Source organism: Callospermophilus lateralis, chromosome 11, assembly GCF_048772815.1.
Source record: "Callospermophilus lateralis isolate mCalLat2 chromosome 11, mCalLat2.hap1, whole genome shotgun sequence".
Classification (NCBI taxonomy): Eukaryota; Metazoa; Chordata; class Mammalia; order Rodentia; family Sciuridae; genus Callospermophilus; species Callospermophilus lateralis.
Window position 1 is genome coordinate 33,105,037 of NC_135315.1, and position 19,619 is coordinate 33,124,655.

The following is a 19,619-nucleotide window of genomic DNA, read 5'->3' on the forward strand; positions in this document are numbered from 1 at the left end:
AAAAAAAAAAGCTAGTTGCCAAGCAACTCAGTGAGACCCTGTCTCTAAATCAAATACAAAATAGGGCTGGGGATGTGGCTCAGTGGTTGAATGCCCTTGGGTTCAGTCCTCAGTGCCCAAAACAAACAAACAAACAAATAAATAAATAAACAATAACAAAAAAATAAAACCAGGGCCTTGCACATGCTAAACATGAACTCTACACTGAGCTACACCCTCAGCCACTCCTGCTTGCTTATTATAAGATTTTAAGAGTAAAAAATTCCCATTTTGCTGTGCCCTTACCATTATTAGTCATTGTAATTATCATTAATTAGTTATATTTATATAAAATTATATTTATACAATAAATTTTCTGGTTTGCTAGATTAAATTTTAATTAGAATTTATTTGATTATTAATGAGCTTAAATATTTTTCTGTATGATTGTTAGGTATTTTTCTTTTTCCTTGAATTATCCATAGTGGATATTTTTCTACTGAAATGTTGAGAAAAGGTCTATATTAAATATAAATACTATAGACTTCTTGTAGGTGATAGAATTAAATTATTAATTTGCCTAGGTAAATTTATGTTTTGTTCACTCATTTTTCAAAGAAGCAAACTTTTATTTCATGTCTTAACATAAGACAAAATACATTTTACTTTTGAGAGATAACTTTTTTCAATCATATTTTTTTAAGGAGCTCCCGTCTTACCTTGGTAAACTGGACGTCCCATTTCAAAGAGGTAATATTTCTCATTTATCACTTAAACATTGACATTAAAGTATATTCATTTATGCTGAGAAGCCCATCTGTGTCCTCTTATAATAGTTATCTTCTTGTTAAAAGTACTGTTCTGTAAGCTTATTCTCTCAGAACTACAAATATTCGACCTTGATAGTCATCTGATCCAAAGATGATTAGGCCCAACCATTTAACTAGGTCTCTTTATTTAAATTCACATAAAATTAATTCAAGCTGGAATACTAATTGTAGGAAACTTGAATATTATTGGGAATATTTTGCACTTCTAAAGCTTCAATTCTAGAATATTGCCATAACTTATAGTAGTCATCCATCATGAATAAAAAATAAGTAAAAAGAAGTAGAAAGGACCTCTCTTGCAGATCTTTCTAGTTCTTTAACTGTCAATTCTGTCATTCAGCTGTGCCATATTTTAAATGATTGAAAAGACTTTTATTACTCAAACTATTTCCTAGCAATTTAATGGTTTTCTTTCATTAGAGGGAGTATTTCTCCCAAAGAAAAGTGTCTCCTTGCCTAATTTATTAGTTACTGCACATTAGAGTGGAAAATACACCACTTAGAGATATAAGCGCTAAGCAGGTGTAGCCTACCAATATCACAAGTTGGCTTCCCATTTTGAGTGATTCAAATATGTAAGTCAATAAAACTACAAGAGGCTGCATGTTATGTACCTTGGTATGGTTTGCATATTGTTGAATCCTTGTGAAAATATCAAGAATCTATTTTTATAACTTTTGCAATTTTTAATTTTGATTTTTCATTGATACATAACAATTGTACATATTTGTGGGATACAGTGTTATGTTTCAATACATTATGTGCATTATGTAATGATCAATCAGGGTAATTAGCATGTTTGTCATCTCAGACATTTATCTTTTTTTTTATGTGGTGGAAACATTTAAAATCCTCTCTTCTGGCTATTTTTGAAATAGACAATACCTTTTTGTTAACTATAGTTACCCTACTGAGTAATAGAACACTAGAACTTGTTCTTTTCTAACTGTAACTTTAAATCAATTGGCTAGCCTTTCTTCTCCTTTCCCCAGCCTCTGGTAACCATTATTTTGTTGGCTACTTGTATTAAATCAACATTTTTAGACTCATTACATATGAGGGAAATCGTATAATATTTGTCTTTCTGTGTCTGGTTTATTTTATTTAGCATAATGTCTTCCAGGTTCATCCATGTTGTTGCAAATGAGAGAACAGTATTATTATGTTGTATATATGTACATATACACCATGTTTTCTTTATCTATTCATCCATTATTGGACAATTAGGTTGATTCTATATCTTGGTTACTGTGAATAGTATCAGTAAACTTGGGAATCCGATATCTCTTTCACATACTGATGTTATTTTTTTTGAATATATACTAAGTGATAGGATTGCTGCATCATTTAATAGGAAAATTTAAAAATTTTTAGGAACCTCCAAACTGTTTTCCATAATGGCTATACTTCATTCTCACCAACAGTGTGCAAGATTCCTTTTTCTCCACATCCTCACCAGTACTTGTTTTCTTTTGTCCTTTTGATACCAGCTATCTTATATGGAGTGAAGCGATATCTCATTGTGGCTTAGACTTGCACTGCCCTGATGATTAGTGATATTTTTTCATACCTGTTGGTTATTTATATATCTTCTTTTGGAGAATGCCTCTTAAATTTTTTGCCCATTTTAAAATCAGATTATTTGTTTTTGAGTTTTGCTTTGTTTTGCTTTACTATTCTAGATATAAAATATAACAATATAAACACAAAATATCTCTTGGCAAACGTATATCTGCAAGTATTTTTTTTCCATTCTATAGGTTGTATCTTCCCTCTGTTGTTTCTTTTGTTGTGATTGGATCTATTGATATTAATTTTTTAAAAGAACAGTAACTACTTCATGAACTAAATTTAAAATTAGCCAGTATAGGACTATGCTTATGGCTTAGTGATTGAGTGCTTGCGTAGAATGCTCAAGGTCCCTGTTTTGATCCCCAATACCTCAGAAAGAGAGAAAATTAAAGAGAGAGAGAGAGAGAGAGATAGATTTATTTTTTTATTTTTTTATTATTGAGGATTGAACTCAGGGGTACTTGACCACTGAGCCACATCCCCAGTCCTATTTTGTATTTTATTTAGAGACAGGGACTCACTGAGTTGCTTAGTGCCTTGCTTTTGCTGAGGCTGGCTTTGAATTTGAGATTCTCCTGTCTCAGCCTCCTAAACTGCTGAGATTACAGGCGTGCACTACTGCACACAGCTAAAATTATCTATTTTTAAAGAATGTTTAAATCTGATGTTTATTTAATTTTGTCTTCCAGGTAAGTAACATTAAATTATGTTTGTTTGAGGAAACACATTTTCATTCTCGTAGTTTATAATCCTAATATATAGGATTATATTTCCCATGCTATGTGGCTAGGATTACAGGCATGCACTAGTGAGCTCAGCAAAACAGATTGGGGCAGAGAGATTAGGTACCTGAATGACAATCTGAAGTATGGGCTTTCTTGTGTTTAGGCTTAGAAAGTCACTGAAGATTATTAAGCAGCAAAAGAGTCTTTTTTTTTTTTTCCTTTTTCTTGGTACTGGGGATCAAACCCAGGGCCTTCCATATGCTAGACCATTGCTCTTCAACTGAGCTACATCCTCAGTCCCTTTTTTCTGATTTTCATATCTCCTTCATAAAGTAATAAAACTTTTGAATGTGAAGAGAACTTTGAGACCATCTAATGCTGCTTTCCATTAGAGATTAAAAACTAAAGTCTAAAGATGTGAATTAACTTGATCAAGTTCATACAACAAGTAAATGATAGAGCTAGAATTTGAAATAAATTTCCTCTTTACCAGCCAGTGTTCAGGTATACCATATTGCCTCTCCATCAGATGTCTCCTCAAATGCTATATTAACATGCCAGGTACTCTCAGGTTTCAGACAACTGTAAAGAATAATAAACTTTCATTCATATTCCATTCAACTCTTATCATAATTGACTTTGGACAATGACTCAAATGTGAAGTTCACTGCATTTGAAACAGAATTCAGAGTAGTCAGAAAGTTGTTCTTTTTTTTTTTTTTTTATCATATTCTGCTCAGAACTCTTGTTTAGTTTTCTTTAGATATTGGAGAGACTGCCTGAGGAATATAAATTTCAAAATTTTTGCTCTCTTTGTGGTTCACAACTTTACTGGAGAGTACTTGTTTTTGTTTTTGTTTTTCAATTAAAGGAATTTATTACTAGAACTTTCTGTTCGCCATGTTTATACACACTTTCTGTTCCTACCCACTTACCAAACCTATTCAGATGATTTTTAGTGTGTCAGAGCCACTTGATGTTCATTCATCTCTTAAATCTCTTACCAAATTCTGACTCATCAAGTAATTATTTTCTTTAAAGGGATTCTTCAATGTGCCACAGGCTATATAAAAAGAATCATAAAAAAGTGTTAACCAAAGCGTTATCATCTATCCTACTTTCTTTCTTTTATTTTATTGTTACTGGGATTGAACCCAAGGTGCTTAACCACTAAGCCACAGCCCAGCATTTTTTTATATTTTATTTTGAAATAGGGCCTTGCTAAGTTGCTGAGGCTAGGTTTGAACTGGAAATCCTCCTGCCTTGACCTCCCAAGCTGCTGGGAGGGCAGGTGTCCACCACCTCACCCAACTCATCCTACTTACTTTATAGTAGCCCTTTTTGTTGTTGTTTTCATAAAAAATTCATAATTTGGATAATCTAGAGTTGACTATGATTATAGACAGTTTAAAAGTTCTAGCATACTGTAGGACCCACATCATTCATTGTCATTCAACACACCTATTGCATGCTACATTTTTTTTTTTTTAATTGATATTGGGGATTGAACTCAGCGCCACTACCACTGATCCACATCCCCAGCCCTTTCTTTTTTTTAAATTTTGAGACAGGGTCTCCCTAAGTTGCTTAGGGCCTTCCTAATTTTCCAAGGCAGGCCTCGAATTTGTAATTCTCCTGCCACAGCCTCCCAATTCACTGAAATTACAAGCACTACAGGCATATGCCACCGTGCCTGACTACTTTTCTTCTTGTAATCTTCTGTTTCCTTGCTCTGGTTATCCTCTGTCCTGAACAATACCAGGACAAATTTCTCTTTCTCCCACTCTTTTTCTACATTCTATAGGGACCAAGACATCTAAGTTATGTATCTTTACTTCATAATAGCACACATTTTTTTCCTACTATACATTTTAATTGCCTTACTCCCTTACTGTTAAGTATTAATATTATATTAATTTAACCTATATGTCATTTTGCTGATCCAAAGTTAGTTTTTTCCTGTTTGACTTTTTTCTAAGCTGACCCTTATATCTATCTTACTTGGGTGTAAATAGTCCCTTGGCAATTCTTTTTTTTTTGGGGGGGGGGGGCGGTACCAGGGATTGAACTCAGGGACACTTGACCACTGAACCACATCCCCAGCCCTATTTTGTATTTTATTTAGAGACAGGGTTGAGTTGCTTAGTGTCTTGCTTTTTGCTGAAGTTGGTTTTGAACTCACAATCCTCCTGTCTCAGCCTCCCAAGCCGCTGGGATCACAGGCGTGCGCCACCATGTCTGGCCCATGGCAATTTTTTAGTCTGTTAATGCCGGGAGCCATTAGCCAAGTAGGTATGACAATTTCCTTGCCAGCGTTCCCCATGTTGCTTAGTGGAAGGACTCCTGGAAATAGGACATTTTGCAGTAACATTGCATGTAAGGTGACCTTGCTCAAGGACCAAGGCGGATCCGGGTTTAGGGCGGTTCCAGGTTTAAGATTATTCCTGCTGGGAATAGGGCGTATCCTGCTGCCTGAGTTCCCCTTGAGTCTCTCCCGGGATTTAGAGAGAGTATTTTGGGAGGCAGAGGAGGTGGATTTGGGAGAGAACGTGGATTTCCCCAGAATGTGTTTGTAGACAGCCGGTGTGAGTTCGGGAATAAAGAATTGCTGTTTGAATCTACAAAGCTGTGAGTGGCTCGTGATTTTGTGCCCAGCCAGACTGCGGCATGTTAAATTAATTTTTCCACACTTGGAAGACAATAAAAATTAAGAAAATTTTTTTTAGTTGTAGATGGACAAATATTTTTATTTAATTTACTTATTTATGTATTTATGTATTTATTTATTTATTTATTTATTGTGGTGCTGAGGATTGAACCCAGTGCCTCACACATGCTAGGCAACTGCTCTACCACCAAGCTACAACTACAGCCCCAACAATAAAATTTTTACCTAAGGGGCTGGGGATGTGGCTCAAGCGCTAACGCGCTCGCCTGGCATGCAAGGGACGCTGGGTTCCATCCTCAGCATCACCTAAAAATAAAATAAAGATGTTGTGTCCACTGAAAACTGAAAAATAAATATCAAAAAATTCTCTCTCTTTTCTCTCTCTCGCTCTTTAAAAAAAAAATTACTTAACTAGAATATCATTGTTCAAATGGAACTTTTTGCTGAAAAGTGATGAAAATAATCTGTAATTGCACTTTCTGGTATACCCAATAGCTATATATGTGTGTGTTGAGTACTTGAAATGTGGCTAGTACAACTGAGAAACTGAACTTTAAATTTTATTTAATATTAATTATTTTAAATCTACCTAGTCTTGTGCAGCTACTGCATAATGGAAATATCACATTCATATTTTTTAGGTTATAAATAAAGATATCAGTTTAAAATAGCTCAAGAGAAAAAAGAGAGAGATTATATAGAATGATAGTGAATCTAACAATAAACATTATTGAATCCAGGACTGGGGATGTAGCTCAGGGGGAGAGCTCCTTCCAAGCATGTGCAAGTCTGCAAAGAAACAAACAAATAAAAGAACATTATTGAATCCAGAGGCTCAAAAAGACTCTCTTGCTACATCTTGGGTTTGCTTATCTGTGTATCTTGGGTATATTCACTTCTGCCTTAGGTAGACTTTGTCTAGGTGGTAAAGAATTTGATTCTAAGTATTGATTCATATTCTGTCTACATGGTGACTTCAAGCCAGGGAAAGCCAGTCTCCTTTATGAACTTCAAGAAAAAGTTTTCACTGAGACACAGACTGGGCCAACATGATTCATGTTGTCTTTTGAAGTAAGAATATTCTGATCGGCCTACCCATGGGGGTGAATGGAGAAAGGGAACTGTAATTGACAGCCCTATCAGAACTATTGTGTAATAAGGGAGTTATAGTTTTCTGTAGGAAAAAACACCAAGTAGACCAAAACAATAACTATGCACTATAAATAGTTTTCAATAATTTAGTTATGTAGTCTATAACAAGTTTGAACTGTCTCAGTAACAAGCACTAGACAACTATTTCAAGATAATTTAAGCAAAAACATAGTAAATAAAAATGAATGTATTGTTATTTCTCTGTGTGTCTTTCTCTCCCCACCCCCAATTCCTTTTTTAAAAAAATTTTATATTGAGAATAGGGTCTAGCTAAATTGCTGAGGCTGGTCTCAAACTTGTGATTCTTTTACTTCAGCCTCTTGAATTGCTGGGATTACAGGCATGAATCACTGTACTCAGCAATTTATTGGTTCTCATAAAAAGTCCAGGGGTTATATGCCTTCATACATGACTCATTCTAGTTGTTCAAGTAATAATTGATTTTTTTCTATCTCCATTTCTTGATTCTTCATTCATCTGTGTTGTCTTTGTTCTCCGAGACACCTTTTTCACATAGATATAGACCCTTGGCAGCACATACATAATCCATTCAGTTGAGAGTTTCAGGAATCCTTTTCCAGTGTCCATATTGTTATATGCATGAAGGGTCTCAGACAGTTCATAAATTCACTCAGGCCAGGTAGGCAGAACCAAAATGATCAACAGTCCCATCAAAATGACACTTGAGTTCCATCTGAATTACAAGGAATGCAATAATTGAGTATTTCTTCTCTTTTTTTTATTTATATGCTGCTTTTCATATGAGCCCTTATTATAAATAATTTAATTTTTTGACATAGATTTACTTTTTTGATATGTGTCTTTCTCTTAATTTATAATAAGGATGAGATTAAGGATTTTTTACCATTTAGTTCTTCACATTATTGGGACTAGAAAGGAAAAATTTTTACAATGGTTTTATGGTATATACAGTGTGTTATATAAATAATTAGAAGCAAAAGGACTAGGAAAAGAGTAAAAAAAATTCCCTTCTAATTTTTTATTACTTTAAAAAAATTTTTTAGATATTGATAGACCTTTTATTTTATTCATTTATTTATATATGGTGCTGAGAATCGAACCCAGTGCCTCACACATGCTAGGCAAGTAAACTACCACTGAGCCACAACTCTAGCCCCTATTTACTTTTAATTCTCTTTGAATAATTGTACTGATAAGAATTCTTTAGCACAGTCCTGAATTACTGTGTATTTATCTTGCTTGAACATTATTTTTTCTTTCTTTCTGTGAATTTTTTTCAAATTTTCTTTGAATTTTCTTTCTTTGAGCAGGGATTGAATCCAAGGGCACTTAACCACTGAGCCATATCCTAAGTCCATTTTATTTTTATTTTTTATTTTAAGACAGTGTCTCAAAATTTACTTAGGATCCAGGTGTGGTGGCATACACCTGTAATCCCAGCAGCTCGGGAGGCTGAGGCAGGAGGACTGCAAATTCAAAGGCAGCCTCAGCAAAAGCAAGATGCTAAGCAACTCAGTGAGACCCTGTCTCTAAATAAAATACAAAAAATAAATAGGGCTGGGGATGTGGCTCAGTGGTCGAGTGCCCCTGAGTTCAATCCTTGGTACAAAAAAAAAAAAGAAAGAAAGAAACTTAGGGCCTTACTAAATTGCTGAGACTGGCTTTGAACTTGTACTCCTCCTGCCTCAACCTTCCATGCCACTGGAATTACAGGCGTGTGCCCTGTGCCTGACCAAACATTATTCTTAATCTCTGAAAAATTCAATGATGATTTCTTAGCAAAACTTTAGAAATAATCTCAGTCTCAATTAATAGGGGAATGGTTAAATTAAAATAATCAAATTTTTGCGTAGTTCTTCAGTGAAGTATTTTGAAACCATATAAAATCACAATAAAATCAGATCAATGGATTATATCATTGTCAGTATCCTGGTTTGATATGGTACTGTGGTTTTGCAAGAAGTTATCACAAATAAATCTGGATGAAAGTAGATTAATCTTAAAACTGCATGTGAACCTACAGAATTCTTAAAATGTAAAGTTTAAGAAAAATAAATCATAATTATAAACATAAGGTATTAACATGAAAATATCTTTGCATAAAGAATCAGGTTAAATTCTTGTAGGCAGGGGCTGGGGATGTGGCTCAAGCGGTAGCACGCTCGCCTGGCATGTGTGCGGCCTGGGTTCGATCTTCAGCACCATATACAAACAAAGATGTTGTGTCCGCCGAAAACTAAAAAATAAAAATATTAAAAAAAAAATTCTTGTAGGCACACTATATTATAATCATATTAAATTTTGCATAGGAAAAAAGTAGAGAAAGAAAGTATACCAAGTGGTCATCATGGTTATATCTAAGCTATTAGGTTTTAAATTATATTCTTTTTTTCTTAATGCTTTGCCTCAATTTGTAAATGTCCTCATATGAACACATACTATAACTATTTTTAAAAAAGTAAATTACCTTTTAAAAATACATTTACAAATCTTGCTTTCTCAGCGTGCCAGTGTGAAGGAAAAGATAACCGAATTCCATTACTGAAGGAAGTTTTTGATGCCTTTCCTAATACCCCCATTAACATCGATATCAAAGTCAACAACAATGTGCTGATTAAGAAGGTACTGGAGTCATTGCCTCCTCTTGAAAATTTTCTGGTTGAAGGAAATATGTCTATAAAAACTAATTTGACCTGGGCATGGTGGTTGCATAATCCCAGCAACTTGAAAGGCTGAGGGTGTGTTGCATCCAATTTCACAAACTAAATAAGGTCAGAATAGCTGACTGCTTAGATTGGTAGTATTCAAGGAAATGTGATACTCCATGGATCAGCATTGTTTTAAATAACATCTTGATAGAGGTCATTTTACTGGAGGGGAGTCTATTTTCAGAGTGAGCTGGCACATTTCAGTCATGAATAAAAGTAAACTCCTATGAGCCAATTATTCTGGTATTTATACAATTACCTTCTGGCTTAACATGTTTAATGTAATACTAATAAATAGTTGTATTCTGTTAAGTAAATTATATAATGGTAAAATGTAAACAATTTTGTGTTTTTTTAAATAATCTGAAATTTAGTTTTTTCAAAATTTTGTACATTCATTATTTGCAATCCATTTTTAAAGTAAAAATTATACAAGTGAATTTACAAATAGGCACATGCATAAAATTTTGAATTTTCACATATAGGTTTCAGAATTGGTGAAGCAGTATAAGCGAGAACACTTAACAGTATGGGGTAATGCCAGTTATGAAATTGTAGAAAAGTGCTACAAAGAGGTAAGTTTCAAAATGGTACAAAATGATCTATCTTTGATGTTATTATATGTCTATAAATATTCATTATGTATATATATATAAAATAGTTGTAGATGGACAAGAATGCCTCTATTTTATTTCTTTATTTTTTTATGCTATGCTGAGGATCGAACCCAGTGCCTTTCTCATGCTAGGCAAACATTCTACCACTGAGGTAAATCCCCATCCCTACATTAATAATTTTTAAAAACTATCTTTTTTCATAGCCTGCAGAGAAAGACAGATGGTACTGAATGGAGGCAACTAGCCAGAAGTTTACTAACAGAGATAATAGATTTGGACCTTGCAATTTAAGTTCAATGTAATTAATTAGACTGGTTCATAGAATTATTCTCACATGCTGATAGTAATTATTGATCACATTTTATTATGTGCTGTATAAGACAAAATATGACTCCCATCTTGTAATATTTTAAGTAATTGTTTTGTGTAATTTTGAATTAAAGAAAGTGTTTAATCCTCCAACTTCTTTTTGCCTTACTCTTCAAATAGACTTAGTTAAATTAAGCCAAGGTCATGATTATCAGGTAGTATAAAAATCAAGGATATCCACTTATTGAAAATTTTCTGGTTGAAGGAAATATGTCTATAAAAACTAATTTGACCTGGGCATGGTGGTTGCATAATCCCAGCAACTTGAAAGGCTGAGGGAGGAGGATGGTAAGTAAGTTCAAGGCCAACCTGGGCAACTTCACGAGACCCTGTCTCAAAATTTAAATAAATAAATAAACAAATAAAAATATAAGTAAAAATAGAAAGGACTGGGGGTCTAGCTCAGGGGTAGAGCACTTGCCTAGCATGCACTTTGCCCTGGGTTCGATCCCTACCACTACAAGAGGAGGAAGGGCCAGAGAGGAGGAGAAGAAGAAGAAGGGGGAGGCAGGGGAAGAGGAGGAGGACTCTTATGAGACAAGTAGCAATTCTCAAATACAAAGAACTTTTGGGATGGTCATTCCTGAAAAAAAAAAAAAAAAAAAAAGGCAAATAACCACAGTCACCACCATTACAATTCAAAATACAGCTGAGACTCTCATTGAAGCAAATAATTTCTGTTTATGGACAGTAGGTTCTGTGAGATCTTGAGGTAGCTTGTGTACAAAGGAAAGCACTTACTTGGCTGAGTGATTTCAAATGCCTAAGAAGTTAGAAGTAAGACTTTTCCATAACTAATTATTGTCTAATGGTATTTTCGTATTATTACTCTGCCTGCCAACCTTTTTACACCATCATAAAATTTTTCAAATAAAAAACAATGATAAGGGGCTGGGAGTTGTGGCTCAGCGGTAGAGCACTCACCTAGTGCATGTGAGGCCCTGGGTTCGATCCTTAGCACCACATAAAAATAAATAAATAAGATCAAGGTATTAAAAATAATGATGAGGGGCTGGGGATGTGGCTCAAGCGGTAGCGCGCTCGCCTGGTGTGCGTGCGGCCCGGGTTCGATCCTCATCACCACATACAAACAAAGATGTTGTGTCTGCCGAGAACTAAAAAATAAATATTAAAAATAAATAAATAAATAAAAATAAAAATAATGATGATATTAATGCTAAAAAAGATGAAGAGAAACTGGACTTCTCATAGGTTCTAGTGGGGCCTGTAAAATAGTATAGTCACTCTCTTCAGTACTTGAGTAGTATTTTTTTTAATAACTAAACATCCATTACCATATGAACCAGTAATTTCATGTTAGGCATTTATCCTAGAAAAATGTAAACTTATGCACACAAAAACCTGTACATGAATGTTTACAATAACCTTATTCATTTAAGCAAAATCCTGGGAAAACCCCAAATGCCCTTCAGTATATAAATAGCTGAACAAATTCTGTGACATCCATATAGTAGGGTACTATTCAGCAATGAAAGTTGCTGAATGAACTATTGATACATGCAACAACTTGGATGGTCCTCAAGGACATTATGCTTAGTTAAAAAATCTCAAAATGGGGGCTGGGGATGTGGCTCAAGTGGTAGCGCGCTCGCCTGGCATGCATGCGGCCCGGGTTGGATCCTCAGCACCACATACAAACAAAGATGTTGTGTCCGCTGAAAACTAAAAAATAAAATAAATATTAAAAAAAATCTCAAAATGCTACATGATTTTATTTATATAACATTCTCAAAATTGTAGATATAGAGAAAAAATCAGGGGATGGGGTAAAGAGTGGGTACCAATACAGAGATGGCACAAGGGGTTTCTTGTGTGGTCATGAAACAGTTCTATATCTTGCCTGTGATGGTGCTTACAAAAATCTATATATGGGTTAAAATTGCATAGAAATTGCTATCTCTCTCCCTCTCTCTCTCTGTCTCTCTCTCACACACACACACACACATACACACACACACACACACACACAAATGAATACATTTTAAAAATAGAGAAGAAAAGAAAAAATGTTGAAAACTGAATAAAGTCTGTAGTCTAATTAACAGAAATGTACTATTTTTTGCAACTTCCTGTAAGTCTGTAAATAGTTCACAATAAAAAGATCACTGTTGGTCCATAATCACAGAATTTTGCCCTTGATTCACGTCCCCCACCGACCCCAAGCCTCTGGCTTTCTATTATATTGAAAACTCCCAAAATCTTTCAGCATAATATTCAAACTATCACAATAAAAATGTTTCAATAATATTTGTTATTCATGTTAACAACATTCTGTATAATAAGTGATATGTCTTTTACAGTTTGTAAAGTATGATTTATAAGAATTTTACAAGCTGGGCATGGTGGCACATGCCTGTAATCCCAGCAATACAGGAGGATTGAAGGTTCAAGGCCAGCCTAAGCAACAGCAAGGTGCTAAGCAACTCAATGAGACCCTGTCTCTAATAAAATACAAAAAAATAGGGCTGGGCATGTGGCTCAGTGATTGAGTGTCCCTGAGTTCAATCCCCAGAACCCCACCAAAAAAATAAATACAAATAAAAAGGGCTGAAGATGTTGCTCAGTGGTTAAATATTTGGGCTTAATCCCCAGTATCAAAAAAAAAAAAAAAAAGATATAGGATATGATTGTTGTTAAACATTTACCAGCCTACCACTCTTCTCCCACCCCCACAAGCAGCCTTTCATAGCTCTCTAGAAGTACCCAGTACTTCTTTTAGTGCTCTGGTTCCAAAGTTGCATAAGTTTTGAGCGCCAGCCCCAACCCTATTTTTCCCCTAACCTCACTAATCCTTAATGTATGAATTTGCAGAACTCTAGGTTTTTCAGGGTCTTGTGTACTGTGTTACAGCTGAAACACATATATATAAATAAGTAAAAAATGTTACAAAGCATCATATGAACACAGGCAAAATAAATCCTCAAACTTCCTTATTTTTTGTTAAATAAAGAAATAGGTCATTTACTTTAATTATTTAAAATCAATTCTTTTTTCATGATTTAAAAATATTATAGGGCTGGAGTTGTAGCTCAGTGGTAGAGCTACAAATCGTAAAGATGCTAAATTTTATGTTGTGTGTATTTTACCAAAGTGAAATATACAGGCACACATACACATATCCTGCAGTTTCAAAAAGTTTTGGAATGCTGAACACATTTTTTTCAATTGAAACTTAAAATAATGATTAGATTCTTGGCCTAACTTACAAAATCCTATTTATACTTTTAGGTTTGATCCATAACACAGCTAAAATATGACATATACAAATTGATATAATCTCTGTATACTTTCTCCTGTCTCAACAGGTATATTAAATGAGAGTTAGATTACTATTTCATACATCTTTTTATTTTGTTCTATTAGATTTTGGCATGTTTAGTTTCTAGTTGTGAATACTGTGGCCAACAGAGAGAGTGGTGTTGTAAAAACAAAGAAAAATATAGGGAGTAGAGAAACTTTACTAACATTAATTATACAATAGGACTCCAAGGTAGATCTTTACAATTTTTTTTTTTTTTTTTTTTCCTATCCAAATTGGGTTTTTAGGCTGGGGCTGTGGCTAGGTGGTAGAGTGCTTGCCAAGCATGCGTGAGGCACTGGGTTCAATCTCAACATCACATAAAAATAAACAAAATAAAGGTTAAAAAAATGGGTTTTTATTTGTCATAGTTAACTGACACATACAGGTACAAAAATTATAAAAATAAACCAGTAGATATTTAAAAGCAAATGCAAAAATTTGTACATTGAAATTTATACTCTTTTGTTTCAGACTAGCCATTTGGTGTATCTGTAAATGAATATTCACAATTTGGTGATTGCTTGCAATAGATGTCAAGATATAGTCTTGGTAAATTTTGAGACTTATGAAATAATCCTCTTTATTTGAGCAATTACTGTAAAGTAATATATAATATTGTTTGTCTTTTAGAATTCAGATATTCCTATACTCTTCAGTCTACAACGTGTTCTGCTTATTCTTGGCCTTTTCTTCACTGGCCTCTTACCTTTTGTGCCCATTCGAGAACAATTTTTTGAAATCCCAATGCCTTCTATCATACTGAAGTAAGTGCTTATCCTTTTTTCATCAATTATCAATTCTAGAAGGATTAAGATAAAGTCTTGCTGGGTGCAGTGGTGCAAGCCTGTAATCCCAAGGGCTTGGGAGGCTAAGGCAGGAGGATTTCAAGTTCAAAGACAGCCTCAGTAAAACGAGGCAACTCAGTGAGACCCTAAATAACATACAAAACAGGGTTGGGGAAGTAGCTCTGTGGTCCAGTGCCTCTGAATTCAATTCCTGTTAACCGTCCCCCGGAAAAAAAATAAAGCTCATTAATATCAGTATTGCTTTTGTTTGTTTGGTGCTAGGAATTGAATCCAGGGCCTTGCACATGCCAAGCATACACTCCACCACCGGGTTACACCCACTCTTTGTTGTGGTTTGTCCCTAATAAACTCATTTTGGGGCTTGGTCCCCAAAGTAACTGTACTGAGTGATGGTAAGAATGTGATTAGGTCACTAAGTCACTAAGAGTATTAAAGCCTTTCTTATGGGAATGAGTTCTTGCCCTTGGCTTTTTCTTGCTTCTTTTGTATACTTGCCTTTCTTCTGCATATTCTTTACTGCTTTTCTGTTACCATGAGGCCCTCACAAGAAGCCAATCAGATACCATTGTCATGCTCTTGGAATTCTAAAACTGTGAGCCTAATAATCTCTTTTCTTTATAAATTTCCCAACCTTGGGTATTTTGTTATAGCAACAGAAAACAGTCTAGGATAAATATCATTGTTAAATAATAGGTTTTGCTGGGGTTGGGGAGTATTTCTATGGTAGAGCACTTGATAACATGCATGAGGCCCTGGATTTTTGATCCCCATCATCACACACACACACACACACACACACACACACACCAGATTTCTGTAGATATTTCCATGTTCTGTTCCCTGATAGAGAGAGAGAATTTTTTTTTAATATTTATTTTTTAGTTTTCGGCGGACACAACATCTTTGTATGTGGTGCTGAGGATCGAATCCAGGCCGCACGCATGCCAGGCAAGCGCGCTACCGCTTGAGCCACATCCCTAGCCCTCCCTGATGTATTAATAATGCTTTTTGAGATAATTTTAAGACACATTTTCCAAATTAAATAATAAAGGATTATACTTTATCTGGACTAATCTCAGGTTACAACTTCCCATGCCTGTGTACTCAGAAGTCAGACAAAAAGAAATGAGCTTAAGTACAGAAGCTTAATAATTATTTTATTCTGACATCAAATAACAATTGCCCTTTAACTTCCTTTATTCTATTCTTCTTCATTGATAGTAATATACAGCTAAAACTCCATTAAACTCCAAAATCACCAGCAGGAATAATACATTTATGAAGAAAAGCCACTATTACCATCACCAAAGAGGTGAAGAGGAAAAAAAAAAAAAACTTTGGAAATAAGAGAAAGAAAAGGTTGATTTGGTTTGCATGAGATACTTATGTGTTTACATAATTTCTCTATTAAGTACAGAGTCTTGCTTTCCATTCACAAATTTAAAGATGAAAATGTTTAAAATGTTTACTGTTGCCTGGGAAATAATCAACAGCACTCAATATTTGTTAAATTGTATTTGTTGTTATTATTAAAGAACTCTTCATCTCAAAATGCTACATACTTAGAATGTGATTTCGTCTTTTTAATTAGGGCATTATCATTATACATAGTAGTTAAGTTCATCCCGACAAAATCATACATGCATGGAATTCAATTTCAGTTCACTTTCCCTGTTTTTTCTCTCCCCTTCTTACTTCCCTCATTCTCTTTTCTCTTCTCTAAAAGTCTTCCTTTCATTCATCTCTTTATTTATTTATTTGAATGTGGTGCTGAGGACCGAACCCATTCCTCACACAGGCTAGGCGCGTGCTCTGCCACTGAACTACAACCCCAGTCCCATCTTTTTGTATTTTTAATTTGTTCTTTCTACTTATATGTAAAGGTGAAATTCCCTGTGATATATTTATATATGTACATAGCATGGTCTTAAAAATTAATTCCGTTTTCCTGTATCTTTTATATATATATATATATATATATATATATATATATATATATATATATAGTAGATGAACACAATACCCTTATTTTATTTGTTTATTTTTATGTGGTACCAGGGATCAAACCCAGTGCCTCATGCATGCTAGGCAAGAGCTCTACTACTGAGCCACAACCCCAGCCCCATCCTGTCCCTCCTTTCTCCCTCTCAGTCTCCTTCTTCACTCTGCTGGTCATCCCTATATCTTTATAGGGAGATATATTTTGTTCTAGCTTCCACATATGAGAGAAAATATTCAGCTCTTGATTTTTCTGAGACTAGCTTATTTCACTTAGCATGATGTTCTCCATTTCCATCCATTTACTAACAAATGCCATAATTCCATTCTTCTTTATGGATACATAGTGATATATATATAAAATATTATATATGATTTCTTAATCACATTCTTATCCATAGAATGTGATTTCTAGCTATAGATTTCATAAGAATAACTAAGCCATGACAAAGGAATTTGGAGATTCTGGGGAGATCATTTAAATGTGATTTTACCTGCATGAAAACATTTTTCTACCCAAAATAACTTTAAAAAATAAAAATAAACATTAGCGGGCTGGAGGTGTGGCTCATTGGTAGTGCACTTGCCTGGCATGTGTGAGGCACTGGGTTTGGTTCTCAGCACTGCATATACATAAATAAAATAAAGGTATATCAACAACTAAAAATTTTTTTAAAATAAAATAAATAAACATTAGTGCAGCAGTCATTAGAAAATATAGGTAAGATTAACAATTAAGTCAATACTCTTATGTTTACCTTTCCTTCTATCCCTTCCTCCCTTTCTTTCTTTCTTACTAGGGATTGAACCCAAGGGTACTTTACCACTGAGCTACATCCCCAGCCCTTTTAAAATTTTTTATTTTGAGACAGGGTCTCACTAAGTTGCTTAGGGCCTCACTAAATTGCTGAGACCAATCTTGAACTTGCGATCTTCCTGCCTCAGCCTCCTGAGTTGCTAGGATTACAGGTGTGTACCACTGTAACTGGCTTAAATTCTGTTTGTTGCCTGTTTTCCAACTGAGTTTCTTAGTGATGAGGATGTTTATTATATCTGTCCTCAATTATATTTATTAAAAGTCCGTGTAGCTATTTCTCAGACAAAACAATAGAAAACACTTTTTTTTGGTGGGGGAGGGTACCCGGGACTGAACTCAGGGGCACTCAACCACTGAGCCACATCCCCAGCCCTATTTTGTATTTTACCTAGAGACAAATTCTCACTGAGTTGCTTAATGCCTCACCATTGCTGAGGGTGGCTTTGAACTCACTATCCTCTGGTCTCAGCCTCCTGATTAATCCCTTCTGGGATTACAGGCGTGCGCCACCATACCCGGCAGAAAACGATTCTTAACTACAAAGAAACAATTTTCATTTGCTATAGTAGAATGATTCCTGGGATTAGAGGTTTAGCTCAGTGCTAGAGTACTTTCTTTTTATATTTATTTATTTATTTGTTTGTTTGTTTGTTTGTTTGTTTATTTTAGAGTACTTTCTAAGCCTGTGAGAGGCTCTGGGTTCTATTCCCAGCAACACACACACACACACACACACACACACACAAAATAAAGTGATTACTAACCATGTATAGCTTTTCTCCTGCCTGGAGCTGAATGTTATGCTCTTTAGATTATATGTGTTTCTTTTGGAAAAAATATTGTTGAAATACAAACATAAGAAGCACAAACACTATAGCATTAGTCTTTTCTCTAAAAAGTGATTATGGATTAAAACAGGTAGAATATTATTTGTGTGTGTTTCAATGTTTGAAGGAGAACAATGGATATTTACATAATCTAATAATTGTATTTAATGAGGTAATTAGTATCCTTGAATTCCTGAAATTTCAACCAGGAGTTTCCATCTCAGAGTTAGAGAAAATAAGAACTTGTACTTTATTCAGAGAGCTTCTAATAAAACTTGAACTCAGACAGAAAGTTAAAAGAGGAATTTAACAGTTGTGGACTCTCAGAATTAGGAGTGTAGTCAGGAGGGGTGTCAGAAAGAAAACAGGAAACGAAGATCTGGGAAGAATGAAAATGACTTTGTGCTGATAAACTTAGAAAGCCTCTGAGAAATCTTGGTAGGCGAGAGGAGTGTCAGAGATTTCCTTTGGACACCAGCCCAAGTAATGACACAGGTAGTTAGTTATTTGGCTCAAGCCTCAAAGAGATGGGAGGAAGGAACTCAGCATGGGGCTAAAAGTCAGGTAGAGCCTTTTAGTAGGAAAGATAATTTTAAAAGGACAGGTCCAAGTCCTCAAATATTGAAAAAGAAAGAAAAATATACATTATACGCTCATTTTTACCCCAAATATCTTTTTAATTCATAGCACAATTTAGTTGTGTGTTTAAATCTACTACATACAAAATTATAGCCAAGGAGGAGAAAGAGGTTGTCTAAAAGAGAGGATCATGATAAATCCAGGGCACCGGGTCTCTGAAATATAATTTTTATTTTTACCTTCAAATAGTGATAGCAAAAAGTTAGCTTGAGGCCTGTGGAAACAGAACTGACTGGGCTTTTTATTATTATTGTCCTTTTCACAAATATTCTTTTTAAGAACATAGTAAGACATGCATGGTCTTTTTTTTTTTTTTCTTTTCATTTTTGAACTTGGCTTATTCCTGTATTTCTAATTTGTAATTCAAACTTTATCTTTCCTCAGACTAAAAGAACCACACACCATGTCCAGAAGTCAAAAGTTTCTCATCTGGCTTTCCGATATGTAAGAATTTTCGTTTCTTGATATGCAGATTATTGCTCTGTGTTTAATAAATATCACATTTAAAATTTAGTGCAAGCTTCCCACATGGAATTTGCAACAAGGACTTGGTGAGCACCTCCTAAGCAAGTGGATATATGTGAATCATTTAGAAGTAGCTTAATTAC

At 34.6% G+C, this 19,619-nt stretch overlaps 1 protein-coding gene across 1 annotated transcript in view; it reads left to right on the forward strand.

Annotated features, from left to right (window-relative positions):
- Gdpd1 (glycerophosphodiester phosphodiesterase domain containing 1) overlaps positions 1-19,619 on the forward strand; it is a 48,169-nt gene that overhangs the window by 24,316 nt on the left and 4,234 nt on the right. Inside the window, exons 4-8 of the mRNA XM_076870234.1 lie at positions 684-729; positions 9,412-9,530; positions 10,102-10,191; positions 14,555-14,688; positions 19,396-19,455. Of these exons, the coding sequence (XP_076726349.1) occupies positions 684-729; positions 9,412-9,530; positions 10,102-10,191; positions 14,555-14,688; positions 19,396-19,455 (449 nt within the window). The remainder of the gene's footprint in view (positions 1-683; positions 730-9,411; positions 9,531-10,101; positions 10,192-14,554; positions 14,689-19,395; positions 19,456-19,619) is intronic.